Below are 19,824 nucleotides of genomic sequence, written 5' to 3'. Positions count from 1 at the left end.
TTTGAAAGGCGGTGACCAACGTTGACCGACTTCTTGACAAGAGTGATCCGGTCAATTTCTTTTGTGAATATGCGCCAGAATTTTGCCAGCCACGTGAAATCTGCACAGGGTTTGAGTTGTGTTCATATCTCTGCATCGAGTATGGCATTGGGTATGTGGCCCAACAGTGAAAGTGAAATGGGAGGACCACAACACAGACTCTTTAGTTTATCTTCTCTTATGTTTATGTACAGCATTTAATAGTAGAGTATCTGAATGTAATTTGGGGACTAAAGCAATGCTAAAGTAATGCTGGTTTAGTGCTGGTTTAGCTGGTTTAATGCTGGTTTAGCTGGTTTAATGCTGGTTTAGCTGGTTTAGCTGGTTTAGCTGGTTTAATGCTGGTTTAATGCTGATTTAATGCTGGTTTAATGCTGGTTTAGCTGGTTTAATGCTGGTTTAATGCTGGTTTAATGCTGGTTTAATGCTGGTTTAGCTGGTTTAATGCTGGTTTAATGCTGGTTTAATGCTGGTTTAGCTGGTTTAATGCTGGTTTAATGCTGGTTTAATGCTGGTTTAGCTGGTTTAATGCTGGTTTAATGCTGGTTTAATGCTGGTTTAGCTAGTTTAGCTGGTTTAGCTGGTTTAATGCTGGTTTAGCTGGTTTAATGCTGGTTTAATGTTGGTTTAATGCTGGTTTAGCTGGTTTAATGCTGGTTTAATGCTGGTTTAGCTGGTTTAATGCTGGTTTAATGCTGGTTTAGCTGGTTTAGCTGGTTTGGCTGGTTTAATGCTGGTTTAATGCTGGTTTAGCTGGTTTAATGCTGGTTTAGCTGGTTTAATGCTGGTTTAATGCTGGTTTAGCTGGTTTAGCTGGTTTGGCTGGTTTAATGCTGGTTTAATGCTGGTTTAATGCTGGTTTAATGCTGGTTTAATGCTGGTTTAATGCTGGTTTAGCTGGTTTAGCTGGTTTAGCTGGTTTAGCTGGTCTAATGCTGGTTTAGCTGGTTTAATGCTGGTTTAATGTTAGTTTAATGCTGGTTTAGCTGGTTTAATGCTGGTTTAATGCTGATTTAATGCTGGTTTAGCTGGTTTAATGCTGGTTTAATGCTGGTTTAGCTGGTTTAATGCTGGTTTAATGCTGGTTTAGCTGGTTTAATGCTGGTTTAATGCTGGTTTAATGCTGGTTTAGCTGGTTTAATGCTGGTTTAGCTGGTTTAATGCTGGTTTAGCTGGTTTAATGCTGGTTTAATGCTGGTTTGCTGGTTTAATGCTGGCTGGTTTAATGCTGGTTTAATGCTGGTTTAATGCTGGTTTAATGCTGGTTTAGCTGGTTTAATGCTGGTTTAATGCTGGTTTAGCTGGTTTAATGCTGGTTTAATGCTGGTTTAATGCTGGTTTATGCTGGTTTAATGCTGGTTTAATGCTGGTTTAATGCTGGTTTAATGCTGGTTTAGCTGGTTTAATGCTGGTTTAATGCTGGGTTTAATGCTGGTTTAGCTGGTTTAATGCTGGTTTGCTGGTTTAATGCTGGTTTATGCTGGTTTAGCTGGTTTAATGCTTAGCTGGTTTAATGCTGGTTTAATGCTGGTTTAATGCTGGTTTAATGCTGGTTTAATGCTGGTTTAATGCTGGTTTAGCTGGTTTAATGCTGGTTTAATGCTGGTTTAATGCTGGTTTGCTGGTTTAATGCTGGTTTTAATGCTGGTTTAATGCTGGTTTAATGCTGGTTTAATGCTGGCTGGTTTTAGCTGGTTTAAATGCTGGTTTAATGCTGGTTTAATGCTGGCTGGTTTAATGCTGGTTTAATGCTGGTTTAATGCTGGTTTAGCTGGTTTAATGCTGGTTTAGCTGGTTTAATGCTGGTTTAGCTGGTTTAATGCTGGTTTAGCTGGTTTAATGCTGGTTTAGCTGGTTTAATGCTGGTTTAATGCTGGTTTAATGCTGGTTTAATGCTGGTTTAATGCTGGTTTAGCTGGTTTAATGCTGGTTTAGCTGGTTTAATGCTGGTTTAGCTGGTTTAATGCTGGTTTAGCTGGTTTAATGTAGCCTCACATAAGGTCCGTGTGGGAAGATGCTCCTAAAGCTGAACGTAACTATATATATAGACATGTTATAACGTATGGACAGGCTTATTCATTCACATGTCATGCATTCACTGTGACAACGTCATATTTGTATATTGTTTATTATACTATATTATGTAATAGATCATATGGGTTGGAAAGTGTTTGTTACTCCTACATAAATAAACTATTCCCAGTGAAAGACAAAGGTCGTAGCTTTAAAAATATATATATTTATTAATTTAACCTTTATTTAACTAAGTCAGTTAAGAACAAATTCTTATTTACAATGGCGGCCTACCAAAAGGCCTCCTGCGGGGACAGGGGCTGGGATTAAAAATGTTTAAATAAAATAAAAAATATAGGACAAAACACACATCATGACAAGATTTCTACGGGGATCATTTTTCACTAAGTAGTTTGGGAAAGGGAAGGATGTAGTGAACTACTTTTTCAAAGTAACTTTACTTAAGTAAATAATATTTTTTAGCTATAGTTGTAGTTTATCTTCTTCCAAGTATGAAGTAGTGTAATTGGTAGCTTGGTAAGAGTAGCTTCCCCCAAACTGAGTAACACCCTGAAAAGGAACAATTCCAAGGACCTTCCTGCTGGTGAAACCAAAACTCTGTTCACGTTTTTTGATGCTTAACACTTAAAAGAGCATGATAAGACATTCCTGGTCACTGTTACCTATAGCTTCTGACAGGGCTGCGAGTTTCTGGGTAGATTACAATGGGACCGATAAGGGCCCTATGGGACTGATAGGGACCACATTCCTTGATAGGATCACAGCGGGGCATCGTGGGGGGGGTTAGGGGTCATGTTTACCTGGGTTGGGGGTGGGACCCAGAACAGTGTTGTGAAGAGGGAGGGTGTGTGTGGGGGTGGAGGGGGTACATGGAGCTGTATATATAGCAGCCCTACTGAACCATCTCACCTCACCTCACCTCACCAGACCGTTCAGCGTGTGTGAGACAGCCAGCGGCCCATCGGTCCTCCATCATGATGAAGCAGTGTGCCTTGTTGTTGCTGGCGTGTGTGTATGCTCATGCCGCCCCCCTGGAAGCCAGCATGAAGCCGGGGTCGTGCCAGGACGCCGTGGCCCTGGGAGCAGCAGGACAGGCCCTCGACAAGATCAACAAGGACCGCACAGAGGGCTACGTGTTCGGTCTCCACCGCCTCAGTAACGTCAACCAGATGGAGCATGTGAGTTCTGTTGCTTCTATTTTTTTCACTGTAACTCTACAATGCGTGGTACTACGCTAAGTTAAAAAGAGGGGGAAATGATTTAGCTACTGTCCTAAAGAAGAGTCCTGTAAACATATTCTGTTTGTGAATTCAATGTGCTACAATACGTTGTCCGTTTATCAGATTTTCACGCCGTGTTTAAATGGAGATAACAGAAAATGAGGTCTAGAAAGTATCATAAAATACAATATCGTCTGAGATAATTCTCTGTTTTATAGGTAGTGAAAAAGTGCTATTACCGTTAAGACAGATGAGACAGATTCATACATTGTCAGCAAGGCCTTTTCTAAGAGCAGAGGGATTTGACTAGAATTTGAAGTTATAGATGGTGACTTCAAAGACGATTGTAGATGTACCAGCCACATGGGAATGAATGTTGACTCCAGTGTGCTGATTGGTCTGTATTTCTGTCTTTGTTTCAGGGGGAAACAGGGGTTGTGTTCTACCTGACCATGGATGTGCTGGAGACTGACTGCCACGTGATCAGCAAGAAACACGCAAAGGACTGTGAGGTCCCCAAGGCTGAAAACACACCGGTAAGAGCCCGACACACATATACAAAACACGCACACCAAACACACACACACACACACACACACACACACACACACACACACACACACACACACACACACACACACACACACACACACACACACACACACACACACACACACACACACACACACACACACACACACACACACACACACACACACACACAAACACACCAAACACACCAAACACACGCCCACACACACACCAAACACTCACACACACATACCAAACAAACACACACACACACACAAACACACATACACACACACACACACACACACCAAACACACAGACGAACATAATGTCTGTAGGATTACTGTATGTCTGAATATTGACTTTAACCAGGGCCTTGGATCAAAATCGGCCCTCGTTGTTTAATCAGTTTTTTCGTTGTCTTGTACGTATTTACTCACAGGTCTACGGTCAATGCAAGGCTGTTATCTACATGAACAGAGTCCATAGAGTGGTTCGTCTGTACAACTACAACTGTGTGGTCAGACCAGGTAACAGTCCACGGCTTGGTCCTCTCCAAAACATTCATTACAGCGCTTCCCACTAAACAACAGCACATTGCATCCATCCACCGTGTTGTAGTTGGGTGATGTCACGTGGTTTGTCATGTGGTTCTGATGACTCTGTGGGAGCGTGGTGCCCGATACATCGGAGTTTTACATATACTGAATACATGTTAAATATAAAGGCCAGCGTTTTAAAGCGTCTGCTAATTTTTTAACATTTTTAAAAAAACTTTATTTAACTAGGCAAGTCAGTTAAGAACAAATTCTTATTTACAATGACGGCCTGGGAACAGTGGGTTAACTGCCTTGTTCAGGGGAACAGTGGGTTAACTGCCTTGTTCAGGGGAACAGTGGGTTAACTGCCTTGTTCAGGGGAACAGTGGGTTAACTGCCTTGTTCAGGGGAACAGTGGGTTAACTGCCTTGTTCAGGGGAACAGTGGGTTAACTGCCTTGTTCAGGGGAACAGTGGGTTAACTGCCTTGTTCAGGGGAACAGTGGGTTAACTGCCTTGTTCAAGGGAACAGTGGGTTAACTGCCTTGTTCAGGGGAACAGTGGGTTAACTGCCTTGTTCAGGGGAACAGTGGGTTAACTGCCTGTTCAGGGGAACAGTGGTTTAACTGCCTGTTCAGGGGAACAGTGGGTTAACTGCCTGTTCAGGGGAACAGTGGGTTAACTGCCTTGTTCAGGGGAACAGTGGGTTAACTGCCTTGTTCAGGGGCAGAACGACAGATTTGTACCTTGTCAGCTCGGGGGTTTGAACCATGCTCCATGTTTGACCAATGAAAGTGCCTTTGTAAACCTATGTGTATGTCCTGTCCCAGCGGCTGCAGCGAAAGTGGCTCAGCAGTGCCCGGACTGTCCCTCTGCCATGCCCAAGGACCACCCGGAGATCCTGAAGACGGCCACCCTGTCCATGGAGAAGTTCAACAAGGACAGCGGCTTGGCCAATCACTTCGCCATCCTCAACATCACCCGTGCGCGGACATCGGTCAGAACACAACACTACGCAACACATTCCACTATAGTACAAAACCACCACCACAACATAACAATTCAACAAAACAATGAATCCACCTCACAGCAGCAAATGACCAGGTTTCATATTGTGGTGTAATTATCTTATTGTCGTTACTCACTGACCTCTGTTGCTTGGTATTCCAGATGGGCATGGCAACCTTCTACTTTGCAGAGTTCACCATCCAGGAGACGACTTGTGCCAACACCACCGACCATTCCGCAGCCTCCAAGTGTCCTCTGATGGCCTGCGAGTTTGCAGTAAGTGAATGACAGTACCATTGATATTTTTGTCAAACAGCATAAACTATGTAGTAGCAGCATTATTACATCTGAATTATAGCCTAGATAGTGTTTAACGTTGTAAAGACTGTAATAACTGTGTAATAACTATGTAATAACTATGTAATAACTATGCAAGAACCAGCATTTTAATTTCTCCCTGTCTCTTCTCTACAGCACAAAGGACACTGCAAGAGCTCCCACTCCCACGACATGGGAGGCCAGGAGTTTGTCACGGTCAACTGTGAGGTCTTTGAGAATGAGGTCAGGCACTCTCCACTCTCCACTCTCCACTCTCCACTCTCCACTCTCCACTCTCCACTCTCCACTCTCCACTCTCCTCTCTCCACTCTCCATTCTCCACTCTCCACTCTCCTTTCTCCACTCTCCTTTCTCCACTCTCCTCTCTACACTCTCCTCTCTCCACTCTCCACTCTCCATTCTCCACTCTCCCTCTCTCCTCTCTCCTCTCTCCACTCTCCACTCTCCACTCTCCTCTCTCCACTCTCCTCTCTCCACTCTCCTCTCTCCACTCTCCTCTCTCCTCTCTCCACTCTCCATTCTCCTCTCTCCACTCTCCTCTCTCCACTCTCATCTCTCCACTCTCCACTCTCCTCTCTCCACTCTGCACTCTCCTCTCCTCTCTCCACTCTCCACTCTCCATTCTCCTCTCTCCTCTCTCCACTCTCATCTCTCCACTCTCCACTCTCCTCTCTCCTCTCTCCACTCTCCATTCTCCACTCTCCACTCTCCTCTCTCCACTCTCCACTCTCCATTCTCCACTCTCCACTCTCCTTTCTCCACTCTCCTCTCTACACTCTCCACTCTCCACTCTCCACTCTCCATTCTCCACTCTCCACTCTCCACTCTCCTCTCTCCTCTCTCCACTCTCCACTCTCCATTCTCCACTCTCCACTCTCCTCTCTCCACTCTCCTCTCTCCTCTCCTCTCTCCCTCTCTCCACTCTCCTCTCTCCTCTCTCCACTCTCCTCTCTCCACTCTCATCTCTCCACTCTCCACTCTCCTCTCTCCACTCTGCACTCTCCTCTCTCCTCTCTCCACTCTCCACTCTCCATTCTCCACTCTCCACTCTCCTCTCTCCACTCTCATCTCTCCACTCTCCACTCTCCTCTCTCCTCTCTCCACTCTCCATTCTCCTCTCTCCACTCTGCACTCTCCTCTCTCCACTCTCATCTCTCCACTCTCCACTCTCCTCTCTCCACTCTGCACTCTCCTCTCTCCTCTCTCCACTCTCCACTCTCCCTCTCCTCTCTCCACTCTCCACTCTCCTCTCTCCATTCTCCATTCTCCATTCTCCATTCTCCACTCTCCATTCTCCACTCTCCACTCTCCATTTGAAACAAGGGCTGAAACGTAGTTTCAGGTGCATCGAGGAAAACTCTAGTAGCTGGCATTCTTGTATGCTCCACAGTGTTCTCCACAGTGTTCTGGACCACAGTGTTCTGCACCACAGTGTTCTTGTATGCTCCAGTGTTCTTGTATCTCCAGTGTTCTCTCCACAGTGTTCTCCTCTCTCCACAGTGTTCTTCCATTCTCCACAGTGTTCTCCTATCTCCATTCTCCACAGTGTTCTCCACAGTGTTCTCCTCTCTCCATTCTCCATTCTCCATTCTCCATTCTCCACTCTCCAGTGTTCTGTTCTTGTATGCACCCAGTGTTCTTGTATGCACCACAGTGTCTCCACTCTCCATTTGAAACAAGGGCTGAAACGTAGTTTCAGGTGCATCGAGGAAAACTCTAGTAGCTGGCATTCTTGTATGCTCCACAGTGTTCTTGTATGCTCCACAGTGTTCTTGTATGCACCACAGTGTTCTTGTATGCTCCACAGTGTTCTTGTATGCTCCACAGTGTTCTTGTATGCTCCACAGTGTTCTTGTATGCTCCACAGTGTGTTTAATGGTTCAAACCACCATTTCAGTTATTAGGTCTTCGTCTGGGTTTATATCTTTCGGTGTTAAATTATTAATGAGGTTACTGATCATGTGTATTGATTGATTGATTGATTGATTGATTGATTGATTGATTCATGATGCTGCGTCTAATCCCCTGGTTGGTTGTTGTCCTGCAGAACTCAAAGAAGGAGAAGGGAGCTCACCTGTTGGGAGGAGAGACAGACCACAGCCACACCCTTCAGTCTGGAAAACACGGCAAAGACCACACCCATAATGCCTCCGGCGCTCACGACCACGCTCACGACCACGCTCACGACCACACCAAAGACCACAAACACGATGGCGCCCACGCCCATGATCATAAAGATGGTGCCCATGATCACTCTCATGGCGATGGAGCTGCTGGCGGTCACGACCACTCTCATGACCACGGTCATGGTCACGACCACGCTCACGCCCACCACGCCAAGGCCCATAACCACAGCACTGACACCGGACCGCACCAGCATCACAACTACAAGCACGACGGCGAGGGCCACACTCACGAGCATGACCATGAGCTATCCTTGGATCACGACCACAAGCACGCTCACCTGCACGAGCACGAGCACCACCACCATCACCACGAGCACCCACACGGGTCCGAGTCCCACCACCCTCCCCAGGGAACCGTGACCGTCCTCCCCGCCCTGGGCCTGCCCATGACCCTGCCCTCCTTCCCCGAACAGCCTGTGGGTGAGAAGGGCGCCACTCTGCCCATGGTCCAAGACCCAAATATCCCTGGGATGAGCCAGCCCACCATCCTGCTCTTCCCCACCACTGTGTCTGCTCAGTGCCCTGCTGAGGTCAAGGATGAGGACAACTTTGTGAAGGAGCTCTTTGCTGAGGACCCCCTCTTCAAAGCAGCCGCGTAACCAGTCCCTTGTCTCCATGGATCTGAAACACAGAACTGATTATTCTCAATACCTACTAATGACCCACTGACCCTGGCAAGAAGAACAAACAAGAGCACACCGCTAGTTATGATGTTGTTCTCTGGAATTCACAGGGACAGGTTTCTGCATGTCAGATATTTAGCTACCTCTAAACCATTTTCACATTCACCTGTCTGCCCCTCTGTCTTTCTGCCTCTTTCTCATTCTGTCTGTCTGTCTGTCTGCCTCTCTCTCTTTCTCTGTCTGTCTGCCTCTCTTTGCCTCTCTCTCTCTCTGTCTGTCTGTCTGTAAGCATTATGTTTGAGACCTGACTGTGTGTTCCTCAGAAAGAAAGGGATTGACAGCATTGTTTTGTATGTTTCTAATACTCTATCTTTGCCATGACGGAAGATAGTTTTTGAGGTGGGTGTTGTTCTTAGCCTCAAACAAATAAAATAAACATCACTAATGCATCAATAGACTCCTATTTTTCGTCAAAGAATACAAGATTAAAAGAAAACAAGCTTTATACCTAACAATACGAATCCACATCCAGACGCAACAGTATTGAGGATAAATGTTTCTATAAACCTGACCTCTACATGAAACCCCGCACTCATAAAAACATAGTGATAGTAACATAGTGACAGTAGCATAGTGACAGTAACATAGTGACAGTAACATAGTGACAGTAACATAGTGACAGTAGCATAGTGACAGTAGCATAGTGACAGTAACATAGTGACAGTAACATAGTGATAGTAACATAGTGACAGTAGCATAGTGACAGTAACATAGTGACAGTAGCATAGTGATAGTAACATAGTGACAGTAGCATAGTGATAGTAACATAGTGACAGTAGCATAGTGACAGTAGCATAGTGATAGTAACATAGTGACAGTAGCATAGTGACAGTAACATAGAGACAGTAACATAGTGATAGTAACATAGTGACAGTAACATAGTGACAGTAACATAGTGACAGTAACATAGTGATAGTAACATAGTGACAGTAGCATAGTGACAGTAACATAGAGACAGTAACATAGTGATAGTAACATAGTGACAGTAACATAGTGACAGTAACATAGTGACAGTAACATAGTGATAGTAACATAGTGACAGTAACATAGTGATAGTAACATAGTGACAGTAGCATAGTGACAGTAACATAGTGACAGTAGCATAGTGATAGTAACATAGTGAGGTGAGGTGGGTTTGAGACAGTGATGAGGTGGGTTTGAGAAAGTGATGTTGAGGTGGGTTTGAGACAGTGATGTTGAGGTGAGTTTGAGACAGTGTTGTTGAGGTGGGTTTGAGACAGTGATGAGGTGGGTTTGAGACAGTGATGAGGTGGGTTTGAGACAGTGATGTTGAGGTGGGTTTGAGACAGTGATGTTGAGGTGGGTTTGAGACAGTGATGTTGAGGTGGGTTTGAGACAGTGATGTTGAGGTGAGTTTGAGACAGTGTTGTTGAGGTGGGTTTGAGACAATGTTGTTGAGGTGGGTTTGAGACAGTGATGTTGAGGTGGGTTTGAGAGATGTGAGTTTGAGACAGTGTTGTTGAGGTGGGTTTGAGACAGTGATGTTGAGGTGGGTTTGAGACAGTGATGTTGAGGTGGGTCTGAGACAGTGATGTTGAGGTGGGTTTGAGACAGTGATGTTGAGGTGGGTTTGAGACAGTGATGTTGAGGTGGGTTTGAGACAGTGATGTTGAGGTGGGTTTGAGACAGTGATGTTGAGGTGGGTTTGAGACAGTGATGTTGAGGTGGGTTTGAGACAGTGATGAGGTGGGTTTGAGACAGTGATGTTGAGGTGGGTTTGAGACAGTGATGTTGAGGTGGGTTTGAGACAGTGATGTTGAGGTGGGTTTGAGACAGTGATGTTGAGGTGGGTTTGAGACAGTGATGTTGAGGTGGGTTTGAGACAGTGTTGAGGTGTGTTTGAGACAGTGATGTTGAGGTGGGTTTGAGACAGTGATGTTGAGGTGAGTTTGAGACAGTGTTGTTGAGGTGGGTTTGAGACAATGTTGTTGAGGTGGGTTTGAGACAGTGATGTTGAGGTGAGTTTGAGACAGTGATGTGGGTTTGAGGTGGGTTTGAGACAGTGATGTTGAGGTGAGTTTGAGACAGTGTTGTTGAGGTGGGTTTGAGACAGTGATGAGGTGGGTTTGAGACAGTGATGTTGAGGTGGGTTTGAGACAGTGATGTTGAGGTGGGTTTGAGACAGTGTTGTTGAGGTGGGTTTGAGACAGTGATGAGGTGGGTTTGAGACAGTGATGAGGTGGGTTTGAGACAGTGATGTTGAGGTGGGTTTGAGACAGTGATGTTGAGGTGGGTTTGAGACAGTGATGTTGAGGTGGGTTTGAGACAGTGATGTTGAGGTGGGTTTGAGACAGTGTTGAGGTGTGTTTGAGACAGTGATGTTGAGGTGGGTTTGAGACAGTGATGTTGAGGTGAGTTTGAGACAGTGTTGTTGAGGTGGGTTTGAGACAATGTTGTTGAGGTGGGTTTGAGACAGTGATGTTGAGGTGAGTTTGAGACAGTGATGTTGAGGTGAGTTTGAGACAGTGATGTTGAGGTGAGTTTGAGACAGTGTTGTTGAGGTGGGTTTGAGACAGTGATGAGGTGGGTTTGAGACAGTGATGTTGAGGTGGGTTTGAGACAGTGATGTTGAGGTGAGTTTGAGACAGTGTTGTTGAGGTGGGTTTGAGACAGTGATGAGGTGGGTTTGAGACAGTGATGAGGTGGGTTTGAGACAGTGATGTTGAGGTGGGTTTGAGACAGTGATGTTGAGGTGGGTTTGAGACAGTGATGTTGAGGTGAGTTTGAGACAGTGTTGTTGAGGTGGGTTTGAGACAATGTTGTTGAGGTGGGTTTGAGACAGTGATGTTGAGGTGAGTTTGAGACAGTGTTGTTGAGGTGGGTTTGAGACAGTGTTGTTGAGGTGAGTTTGAGACAGTGATGTTGAGGTGAGTTTGAGACAGCGATGTTGAGGTGGGTTTGAGACAGTGATGTTGAGGTGGGTTTGAGACAGTGTTGTTGAGGTGGGTTTGAGACAGTGATGTTGAGGTGGGTTTGAGACAGTGATGTTGAGGTGGGTTTGAGACAGTGTTGTTGAGGTGGGTTTGAGACAGTGTTGTTGAGGTGGGTTTGAGACAGTGATGTTGAGGTGGGTTTGAGACAGTGATGTTGAGGTGGGTCTGAGACAGTGATGTTGAGGTGGGTTTGAGACAGTGATGTTGAGGTGGGTTTGAGACAGTGATGTTGAGGTGGGTTTGAGACAGTGATGTTGAGGTGGGTTTGAGACAGCGATGTTGAGGTGGGTTTGAGACAGTGATGTTGAGGTGGGTTTGAGACAGTGATGTTGAGGTGGGTTTGAGACAGTGATGTTGAGGTGGGTTTGAGACAGTGATGTTGAGGTGGGTTTGAGACAGTGATGTTGAGGTGGGTTTGAGACAGTGATGTTGAGGTGGGTCTGAGTGGTTTTGTATGAAGATGAGCATAGGAGTGATGAAGATAGTACATGTGATGGACATGTCTAATCCACTTCATAAACCTTTGATATGGACAGGATGCAACTTTGTTATTCAGACAGCCTTGTTGAAACTGCACCAGAGCAGAGCAATTCCACTGTGCTGTTCAGGGAACATCCCTAATGGGCCTCCTCTGCCATTAAGCCATTTCTGCATTTAACAACCAGTATTTCAAAAGATAAATCACTGCATGGCATTGTTGGTCAATCAGAATGACAAGTTCACTACTTAAACAGAAAAAGACTGGCACCCATGCTACATGTTTCATTAAAAGACTGGCACCCAGGCTATATGTTTCATTAAAAGACTGGCACCCAGGCTACATGTTTCATTAAAAGACTGGCACCCAGGCTACATGTTTCATTAAAAGACTGGCACCCAGGCTACATGTTTCATTAAAAGACTGGCACCCAGGCTACATGTTTCATTAAAAGACTGGCACCCAGGCTACATGTTTCATTAAAAGACTGGCACCCAGGCTACATGTTTCATTAAAAGACTGGCACCCAGGCTACATGTTTCATTAAAAGACTGGCACCCAGGCTACATGTTTCATTAAAAGACTTCATGTTTCAAAAGACTGGCACCCAGGCTGGCACCCAGGCATGTTTCATTAAAAGACTGGCACCCAGGCTACATGTTTCATTAAAAGACTGGCACCCAGGCTACATGTTTCATTAAAAGACTGGCACCCAGGCTACGTGTTTCATTAAAAGACTGGCACCCAGGCTACATGTTTCATTAAAAGACTGGCACCCAGGCTACATGTTTCATTAAAAGACTGGCACCCAGGCTACATGTTTCATTATTTGCAAACACGTTTTACTTTCCATGCTGGAAAACAAACCCGTTAACTGAGATGCACTGTACAGAAACAGTTCCACCCAGAGTCCCTGATCCATAAAGACACAGCACAATACAATACTTGTATACAATAATTATTGATCCATTTGCATGGGGACTGTGGCAGAGCATGGGACTGTGGCAGAGCATGGGACTGTGGCAGAGCAGGGGACTGTGGCAGAGCAGGGGACTGTGGCAGAGCAGGGGACTGTGGCAGAGCATGGGACTGTGGCAGAGCATGGGACTGTGGCAGAGCAGGGGACTGTGGCAGAGCATGGGACTGTGGCAGAGCATGGGACTGTGGCAGAGCATGGGACTGTGGCAGAGCAGGGGACTGTGGCAGAGCATGGGACTGTGGCAGAGCATGGGACTGTGGCAGAGCAGGGGACTGTGGCAGAGCAGGGGACTGTGGCAGAGCAGGGGACTGTGGCAGAGCAGGGGACTGTGGCAGAGCAGCAGGGGACTGTGGCAGAGCATGGGACTGTGGCAGAGCATGGGACTGTGGCAGAGCATGGGGCTGTTGAGTACATAGGTTTCTTTGCTTAAGGTCACAATGGCAGTAGGTAGTATTCCTGCAGATTTCCCAACAGGCAGCTCGAGGCTACCCCCCCCCCCCCCCCCCCCATTGAGTGAGGGCAAATATTTGTCTATTTCCACACCGAGCCCAAACCCCTCACTCAATGTTTAAATGTAGGAAAAGTAATTTGTCAACTGCAGATAAAGCTGTATTTGCATGTGCTCTGGGGAAGAGGGCAAAGTTGACTAGCTGAATCCCAGTAGGGGCCTTGGACTACCTCTCAGTCTGCATATAGTACGCCCCCCCGGGACGCAGCCCACGCTTCTTTAGCCTCGTTTCCTCATTAGCGTTAGCGACCAGGCTAACACGGGGTGCCGTGTACGGATGTGGGTCTGTGTGTGGCTGGTGGCCCTGTGTGTGTGTGTTGGCATGGGGGTAGCCCCTCCCCGGTGACCCCTGCGGTGGGGTGCCAGGGCCCGGAGGTCCAGAGGAAGGCCTGGACCAGATCAATTCTGACCTGAGTGGTGAGGTGAGGCTAGTCTGGGTGAGGCTAGTCTGGGTGAGGCTAGTCTGGGTGAGGCTAGTCTGGGTGAGGCTAGTCTGGGTGAGGCTAGTCAACTAGCTACTGTATTTAACTGCAGTACATTTACATTACATTTAAGTCATTTAGCAGACGCTCTTATCCAGAGCGACTTACAAATTGGGCATTGTATGGCATCTATCTCTGTTGGGAAGAGTGTGGAACTGTGCAGCTATAAATGTGCCATCCAACAAGGTAGAGTCTGTTTATATAGACTCAGTAGGGCTCACTGGTCAGGTCATGAGGTCAGGTACTACTCTTCCTGTCTAATAAAAGGGGTTTTATAGTTAATGAAACAATGCAAGAGCTTTTTATTTTCATGTCTTTTGAGCACAAATTTTACATAAAAGATAAAGGTGAGTAAAGGTGCTGTGTATAGTTGTATAATTTCTGTTTTTACAAATCACAACAGCTTGAATGGTTCTCTATTAGTAATTGATACTGCCCTCTAGTGTCCAAGAGAGGTAAGTTCTAGAGTGTTTGCGAAATCCTCTACTACCCCCTAAAGTAAATACATGTAAATTGGTCAGTAATGAGAGCATTTGACAAATGAGAATATTTGAGCTGTTAAATTGCTACTGCAGGCATTGTTGAGCTTTCCACTCCTTTCGTGGAGCAACTGCCTCCCTACCTCCACCTCTCTCCCCAGGAAGGAGCAGGCGTGCTGTTCAACCTGACCATAGACGTGCTGGAGACAAAGTGTCATGTGATCAGCAAGAAGCAGTGGAAGAAATGTGAAGTAAAGGATGTAGCTAACGTACCAGTAAGCAGTCTACCATATAGGGATGTATGGGTTTATAGGGAGTGGGGAGTTAGGCTTATAGGGAGTGGGGAGTTAGGCTTATAGGGAGTGGGGAGTTAGGCTTATAGGGAGTGGGGAGTTAGGCTTATAGGGAGTGGGGAGTTAGGCTTATAGGGAGTGGGGAGTTAGGCTTATAGGGAGTGGGAGAGTTAGGCTTATAGGGAGTGGGGAGTTAGGCTTATAGGGAGTGGGGAGTTAGGCTTATAGGGAGTGGGGAGTTAGGCTTATAGGGAGTGGGGAGTTAGGCTTATAGGGAGTGGGGAGTTAGGCTTATAGGGAGTGGGGAGTTAGGCTTATAGGGAGTGGGGAGTTAGGCTTATAGGGAGTGGGGAGTTAGGCTTATAGGGAGTGGGGAGTTAGGCTTATAGGGAGCTTATAGGGAGGGGAGTTAGGCTTATATAGGCTTATAGGGAGTGGGGAGTTAGGCTTATAGGGAGTGGGGAGTTAGGCTTATAGGGGGGAGTTAGGCTTATAGGGAGTGGGGAGGGAAGTTAGGCTTATAGGGAGTGGGGAGTTAGGCTTATAGGGAGTGGGGAGTTAGGCTTATAGGGAGTGGGGAGTTATAGGGAGCTTATAGGGAGTGGGGAGTTAGGCTTATAGGGAGTAGGGGGGAGTTAGGCTTATAGGGAGTGGGAGAGTTGGGCTTATAGGGAGTGGGGAGTTAGGCTTATAGGGAGTGGGGAGTTAGGCTTATAGGGAGTGGGGAGTTAGGCTTATAGGGAGTGGGGAGTTAGGCTTATAGGGAGTGGGAGAGTTAGGCTTATAGGGAGTGGGGAGTTAGGCTTATAGGGAGTGGGGAGTTAGGCTTATAGGGAGTGGGGAGTTAGGCTTATAGGGAGTGGGGAGTTAGGCTTATAGGGAGTGGGAGAGTTAGGCTTATAGGGAGTGGGGAGTTAGGCTTGTGGGGAGTTAAGCAATGCCAGTCATGGTGTTGTCATGCTAAACTTGACAACGGAGTAGGCACCATCTGGCACCAGCCTAGTGGAGAGTGGGATCTGTGAATTAAACAACTCTTACCACTCCACAGGTGTATGGGCATTGTATGGCATCTATCTCTGTTGGGAAGAGTGTGGAACTGTGCAGCTATAAATGTGCCATCCAACAAGGTAGAGTCTGTTTATATAGACTCAGTAGGGCTCACTGGTCAGGTCATGAGGTCAGGAACAATATTCAGTAGCTACTGTAACCACAAAAACCTTTCAGTTCAATGACTTACTGGTGCATTGAACCTTTGGTTTCACCAACGTGTAACGACGACCTGTAGTGAACTGTAACCCCTAACCTTTGACCTTGTGTTCAGTGCCTGCCACGGTCATCGTGGACACGTGTCCAGACTGTCCAACAGTAGTGCAGCTGAATGACCCCGTCCTAGCGGAGACGACCAATCGATCCTCCAGAAATACAATATAATGAATCGCCTGCCAAACCACTTCACCCTCCTCAACGTAACAGGAGCTACAATGCAGGTCTGTGAGACCGTCCTGTTGTAGACCTACAGTTGAAGTCGGAAGTTTACATACACCTTAGCCAAATACATTTAAACTCAGTTTTTCACAATTCCTGATGGTCCTGGTAAAAATGATCTGCCTTAGGTCAGTTAGGATCACCACATTATTTTAAGAATGTGAAATGTCAGAATAATGGTAGAGAGAAATATTAATTTCAGCTTGTATTTCTTTCATCACATTCCCAGTGGTTCATAAGTTTACATACACTCAATTTGTATTTGGTAGCATTGCATTTAAATTGTTTAACTTGGGTCAAACATTTCGGGAAGCCTTCCACAAGCTTCCCACAATAAGTTGGGTGAATTTTGGCCCATTCCTCCTGACAGAGCTGGTGTAACTGAGTCAGGTTTGTAGCTCTCCTTGCTCGCACACGCCTTTTCAGTTCTGCCTACATATTTTCTATAGGATTGAGGTCAGGGCTTTGTGATGGCCACTCCAATACCTCGACTTTATTATCCTTAAGCCATTTTGCCACAACTTTGGGAGTATGCTTGGGGTCATTGTCCATTTGTAAGATCCATTTGCGACCAAGCTTTAACTTCCTGGCTGATCTCTTCAGATGTTGCTTCAATACATCCACATAGTTTTCCGTCCTCATGATTCCATCTATTTTGTGAAGACCCTCCTGCATCAAAGCACCACCACAACATGATGCTACCACCCCCGAGCTTCATGGTTGGGATGGTATTCTTCAGCTTGCAAGCATCCCCCTTTTTCCTCCAAACATAACAATGGTCATTATGGTCATTTCTCAAAAAAGTACGATCTTTGTCCCCATGCGCAGTTGCAAACCGTAGTCTGGCTTTTTTATGGCGGTTTGGAGCAGTGGCTTCTTCCTTGCTGAGCGCCTTTTCAGGTTATGTCGATATAGGACTCGTTTTACTGTGGATATAGATACTTTTGTACCTGTTTCCTTCAGCATCTTCACAAGGTCCTTTGCTGTTCTGGGATTGATTTGCACTTTTCGCACCAAAGTACGTTCATCTCTAGGAGACAGAACACATCTCCTTCCTGAGCAGTGTGATGGCTGTGTGGTCCCATGGTGTTTGTACTTGCGTACTATTGTTTGTACAGATTAATTGTTTTGTACAGATGTGGTACCTTCATGCGTTTGGAAATTGCTCCCAAGGATGAACCAGACTTGTGGCGGTCTACAAAAGGTCTTGGCTGATTTATTTTGATTTTCCCATGATGCCAAGCAAAGAGGCAGTGAGTTTGAAGGTAGGCCTTGAAATACATCCACAGGTACACCTCCAATTGACTCAAATGATTGATGTCAATTAGCCTATCAGAAGCTTCTAAAGCCATGACATAATTTTCTGAATTTTCAAGCTGTTTAAAGGCACAGTCAACTTAGTGTATGTCAATTTCTGACCTACTGGAATTGTGATACAGTGAGTTGTAAGTGAAATAATCTGTCTGTAAACAATTGTTGGAAAAATGACTGGTGTCATGCACAAATTAGATGTCCTAACCGACTTGCCAAAACTATAGTTTGTTAATAACAAGAAATTTGTGGAGTGGTTGAAAAACAAGTTTTAATGACTCCAACTCAAGTGTATGTAAACTTCCGACTTCAACTGTATGTCAGATTTGAAATGTTTTGCTATTGGAGAGGAGTAGAATGTAATCCACCATCATGAGACGGAGAAACAAAAATCAGAAGAGTAATTTGAAGGGAATAGACGTGTCGTTTACAATTAAAAACTTGATGATGTATAAAACTACACGGAACAAAAATATAAAACGCAACATGAAAAAATGTCAAAGATTTTACTGAGTTACAGTTCATATAAAGGAAATCAGTCAATTGAAATCAATGCATTAGGCCCTAATCTATGGATTTCACATAACTGGGAATACAGATATGCATCTGTTGGTCACAGAAACCTTAGAAAAAGGTAGGGGTTTGGATCAGAGAACCCGTCAGTATCAGTGTAAAATGATGGACTGTGAATTTGCAGTGAGTACAGTACCACACTACATCTACACACTGTCTGTCACATGTTTTGAAATAGGGAAAAGGGAACAAAAATCATCATTTGTATGTGGCAAGCTGACAGCAGAGGAAAGCAGACTACTGTAGAACCACATCAGTCTCAGTGAGATCACTAGCATCATATCGTGTTTCTCTATTTGAGCAATCCAGTTCCGTTTTCTGTCACCTAGAACAAGGCCTTCTGCACAGGCTCTCACACCACTCTGAATGATGGCACGTTTCAGACCAAACTCCCCATCGAGGTGAAGTGTGAAATCTTTGAACCAGAGGTAGGAATCTTCCACAACAGTACCATCACTGCCATGCCACATAGAAACCTCAGTAACTGAGAGACCAGCATAGTAGTCATAGTAACCTCAGTAACTGAGAGACCAACATAGTAGTCATAGTAACCAAAGTAACTGAGAGACCAGCATAGTAGTCATAGTAACCTCAGTAACTGAGAGACCAACATAGTAGTCATAGTAACCTCAGTAACTGAGAGACCAGCATAGTAGTCATAGTAACCTCAGTAACTGAGAGACCAACATAGTAGTCATAGTAACCTCAGTAACTGAGAGACCAGCATAGTAGTCATAGTAACCTCAGTAACTGAGAGACCCATAGTAGTCATAGTAGTAACTGAGAGACCAGCATAGTAGTCATAGTAACCTCAGTAACTGAGAGACCAGCATAGTAGTCATAGTTACCTCAGTAACTGAGAGACCAGCATAGTAGTCATAGTAACCTCAGTAACTGAGAGACCAGCATAGTAGTCATAGTAACCTCAGTAACTGAGAGACCAGCATAGTAGTCATAGTAACCTCAGTAACTGAGCAGAGGAGACCTCTGCAATGTAGGCTTTTGTTCCATCCAGATCTGACTAAAGTGTGGTCTAAATTCAAGCCCAAGACTATGTCTATGTCTGGGGGAAAGGGGTTGATCTGGGAGTGGGCATACCATTTCAATTGGATTTTACAAATAAAGTTATCATTATTATGTCCATCTCTCAGGCTGCCAAGGCAGAGGAGGAGGCCCATGTCAGAGGAGACAGTGGGCATCAGAGTGAAGATGAGGACCATAAAACACACGCACACACACCTGCATCCCTATGAGCACCACCACCCACCCCCCCAACTCCAATCAGGCTTCCCCCAGACTGAAGGGCTCGTTGGGTATAGTGGTGGGTCTACCTCCCCCTCATGCCACCGCCTCCAAGAGCCTCAGCAGCAGCAAGCCACTGTCCAGCCAAGAGGAAAACTAACCTGGGACTGGATAGGTTTCCAATTTGATTGATAAACATCTTCCGTTACTGCAATAACAGCTTATTAACACTTTCCTGAGATACAAAGCTACTTTGGTAACAAAGGAAAACTGAAAGAACTATGACTCAAAACACTTCCCCTATTTTACCCCCAGCTGGACCTTTTGGTTGTTGTTGTTGCTGCAGGGTGGCCTAGTGGTTAGAGCATTGGACTAGTAACCGGAAGGTTGCAAGATCAAACCCTCAAGCTGACAAGGTACAAATCTGTTGTTCTGCCCCTGAACAGGCAGTTAACCTGCTGT

The 19,824-nt window shown here is 45.6% G+C and overlaps 1 protein-coding gene across 1 annotated transcript; it reads left to right on the top strand.

Moving 5' to 3' along the window:
* Positions 1–2,970: 2,970 nt before the first annotated feature.
* Positions 2,971–8,967, top strand: fetub (fetuin B). The gene is made up of 7 exons (XM_046302761.1): positions 2,971–3,251; positions 3,716–3,829; positions 4,267–4,354; positions 5,193–5,359; positions 5,533–5,646; positions 5,845–5,931; positions 7,757–8,967. Exons 1-7 carry the CDS (start codon positions 3,048–3,050, stop codon positions 8,492–8,494), a joined length of 1,512 nt encoding a protein of 503 aa, XP_046158717.1. The 5' UTR covers positions 2,971–3,047; the 3' UTR covers positions 8,495–8,967.
* Positions 8,968–19,824: the final 10,857 nt, after the last annotated feature.

This window comes from Oncorhynchus gorbuscha, linkage group LG15, assembly GCF_021184085.1.
Source record: "Oncorhynchus gorbuscha isolate QuinsamMale2020 ecotype Even-year linkage group LG15, OgorEven_v1.0, whole genome shotgun sequence".
NCBI lineage: Eukaryota > Metazoa > Chordata > Actinopteri > Salmoniformes > Salmonidae > Oncorhynchus > Oncorhynchus gorbuscha.
This window is presented reverse-complemented; position numbering and strand designations above follow the sequence as displayed.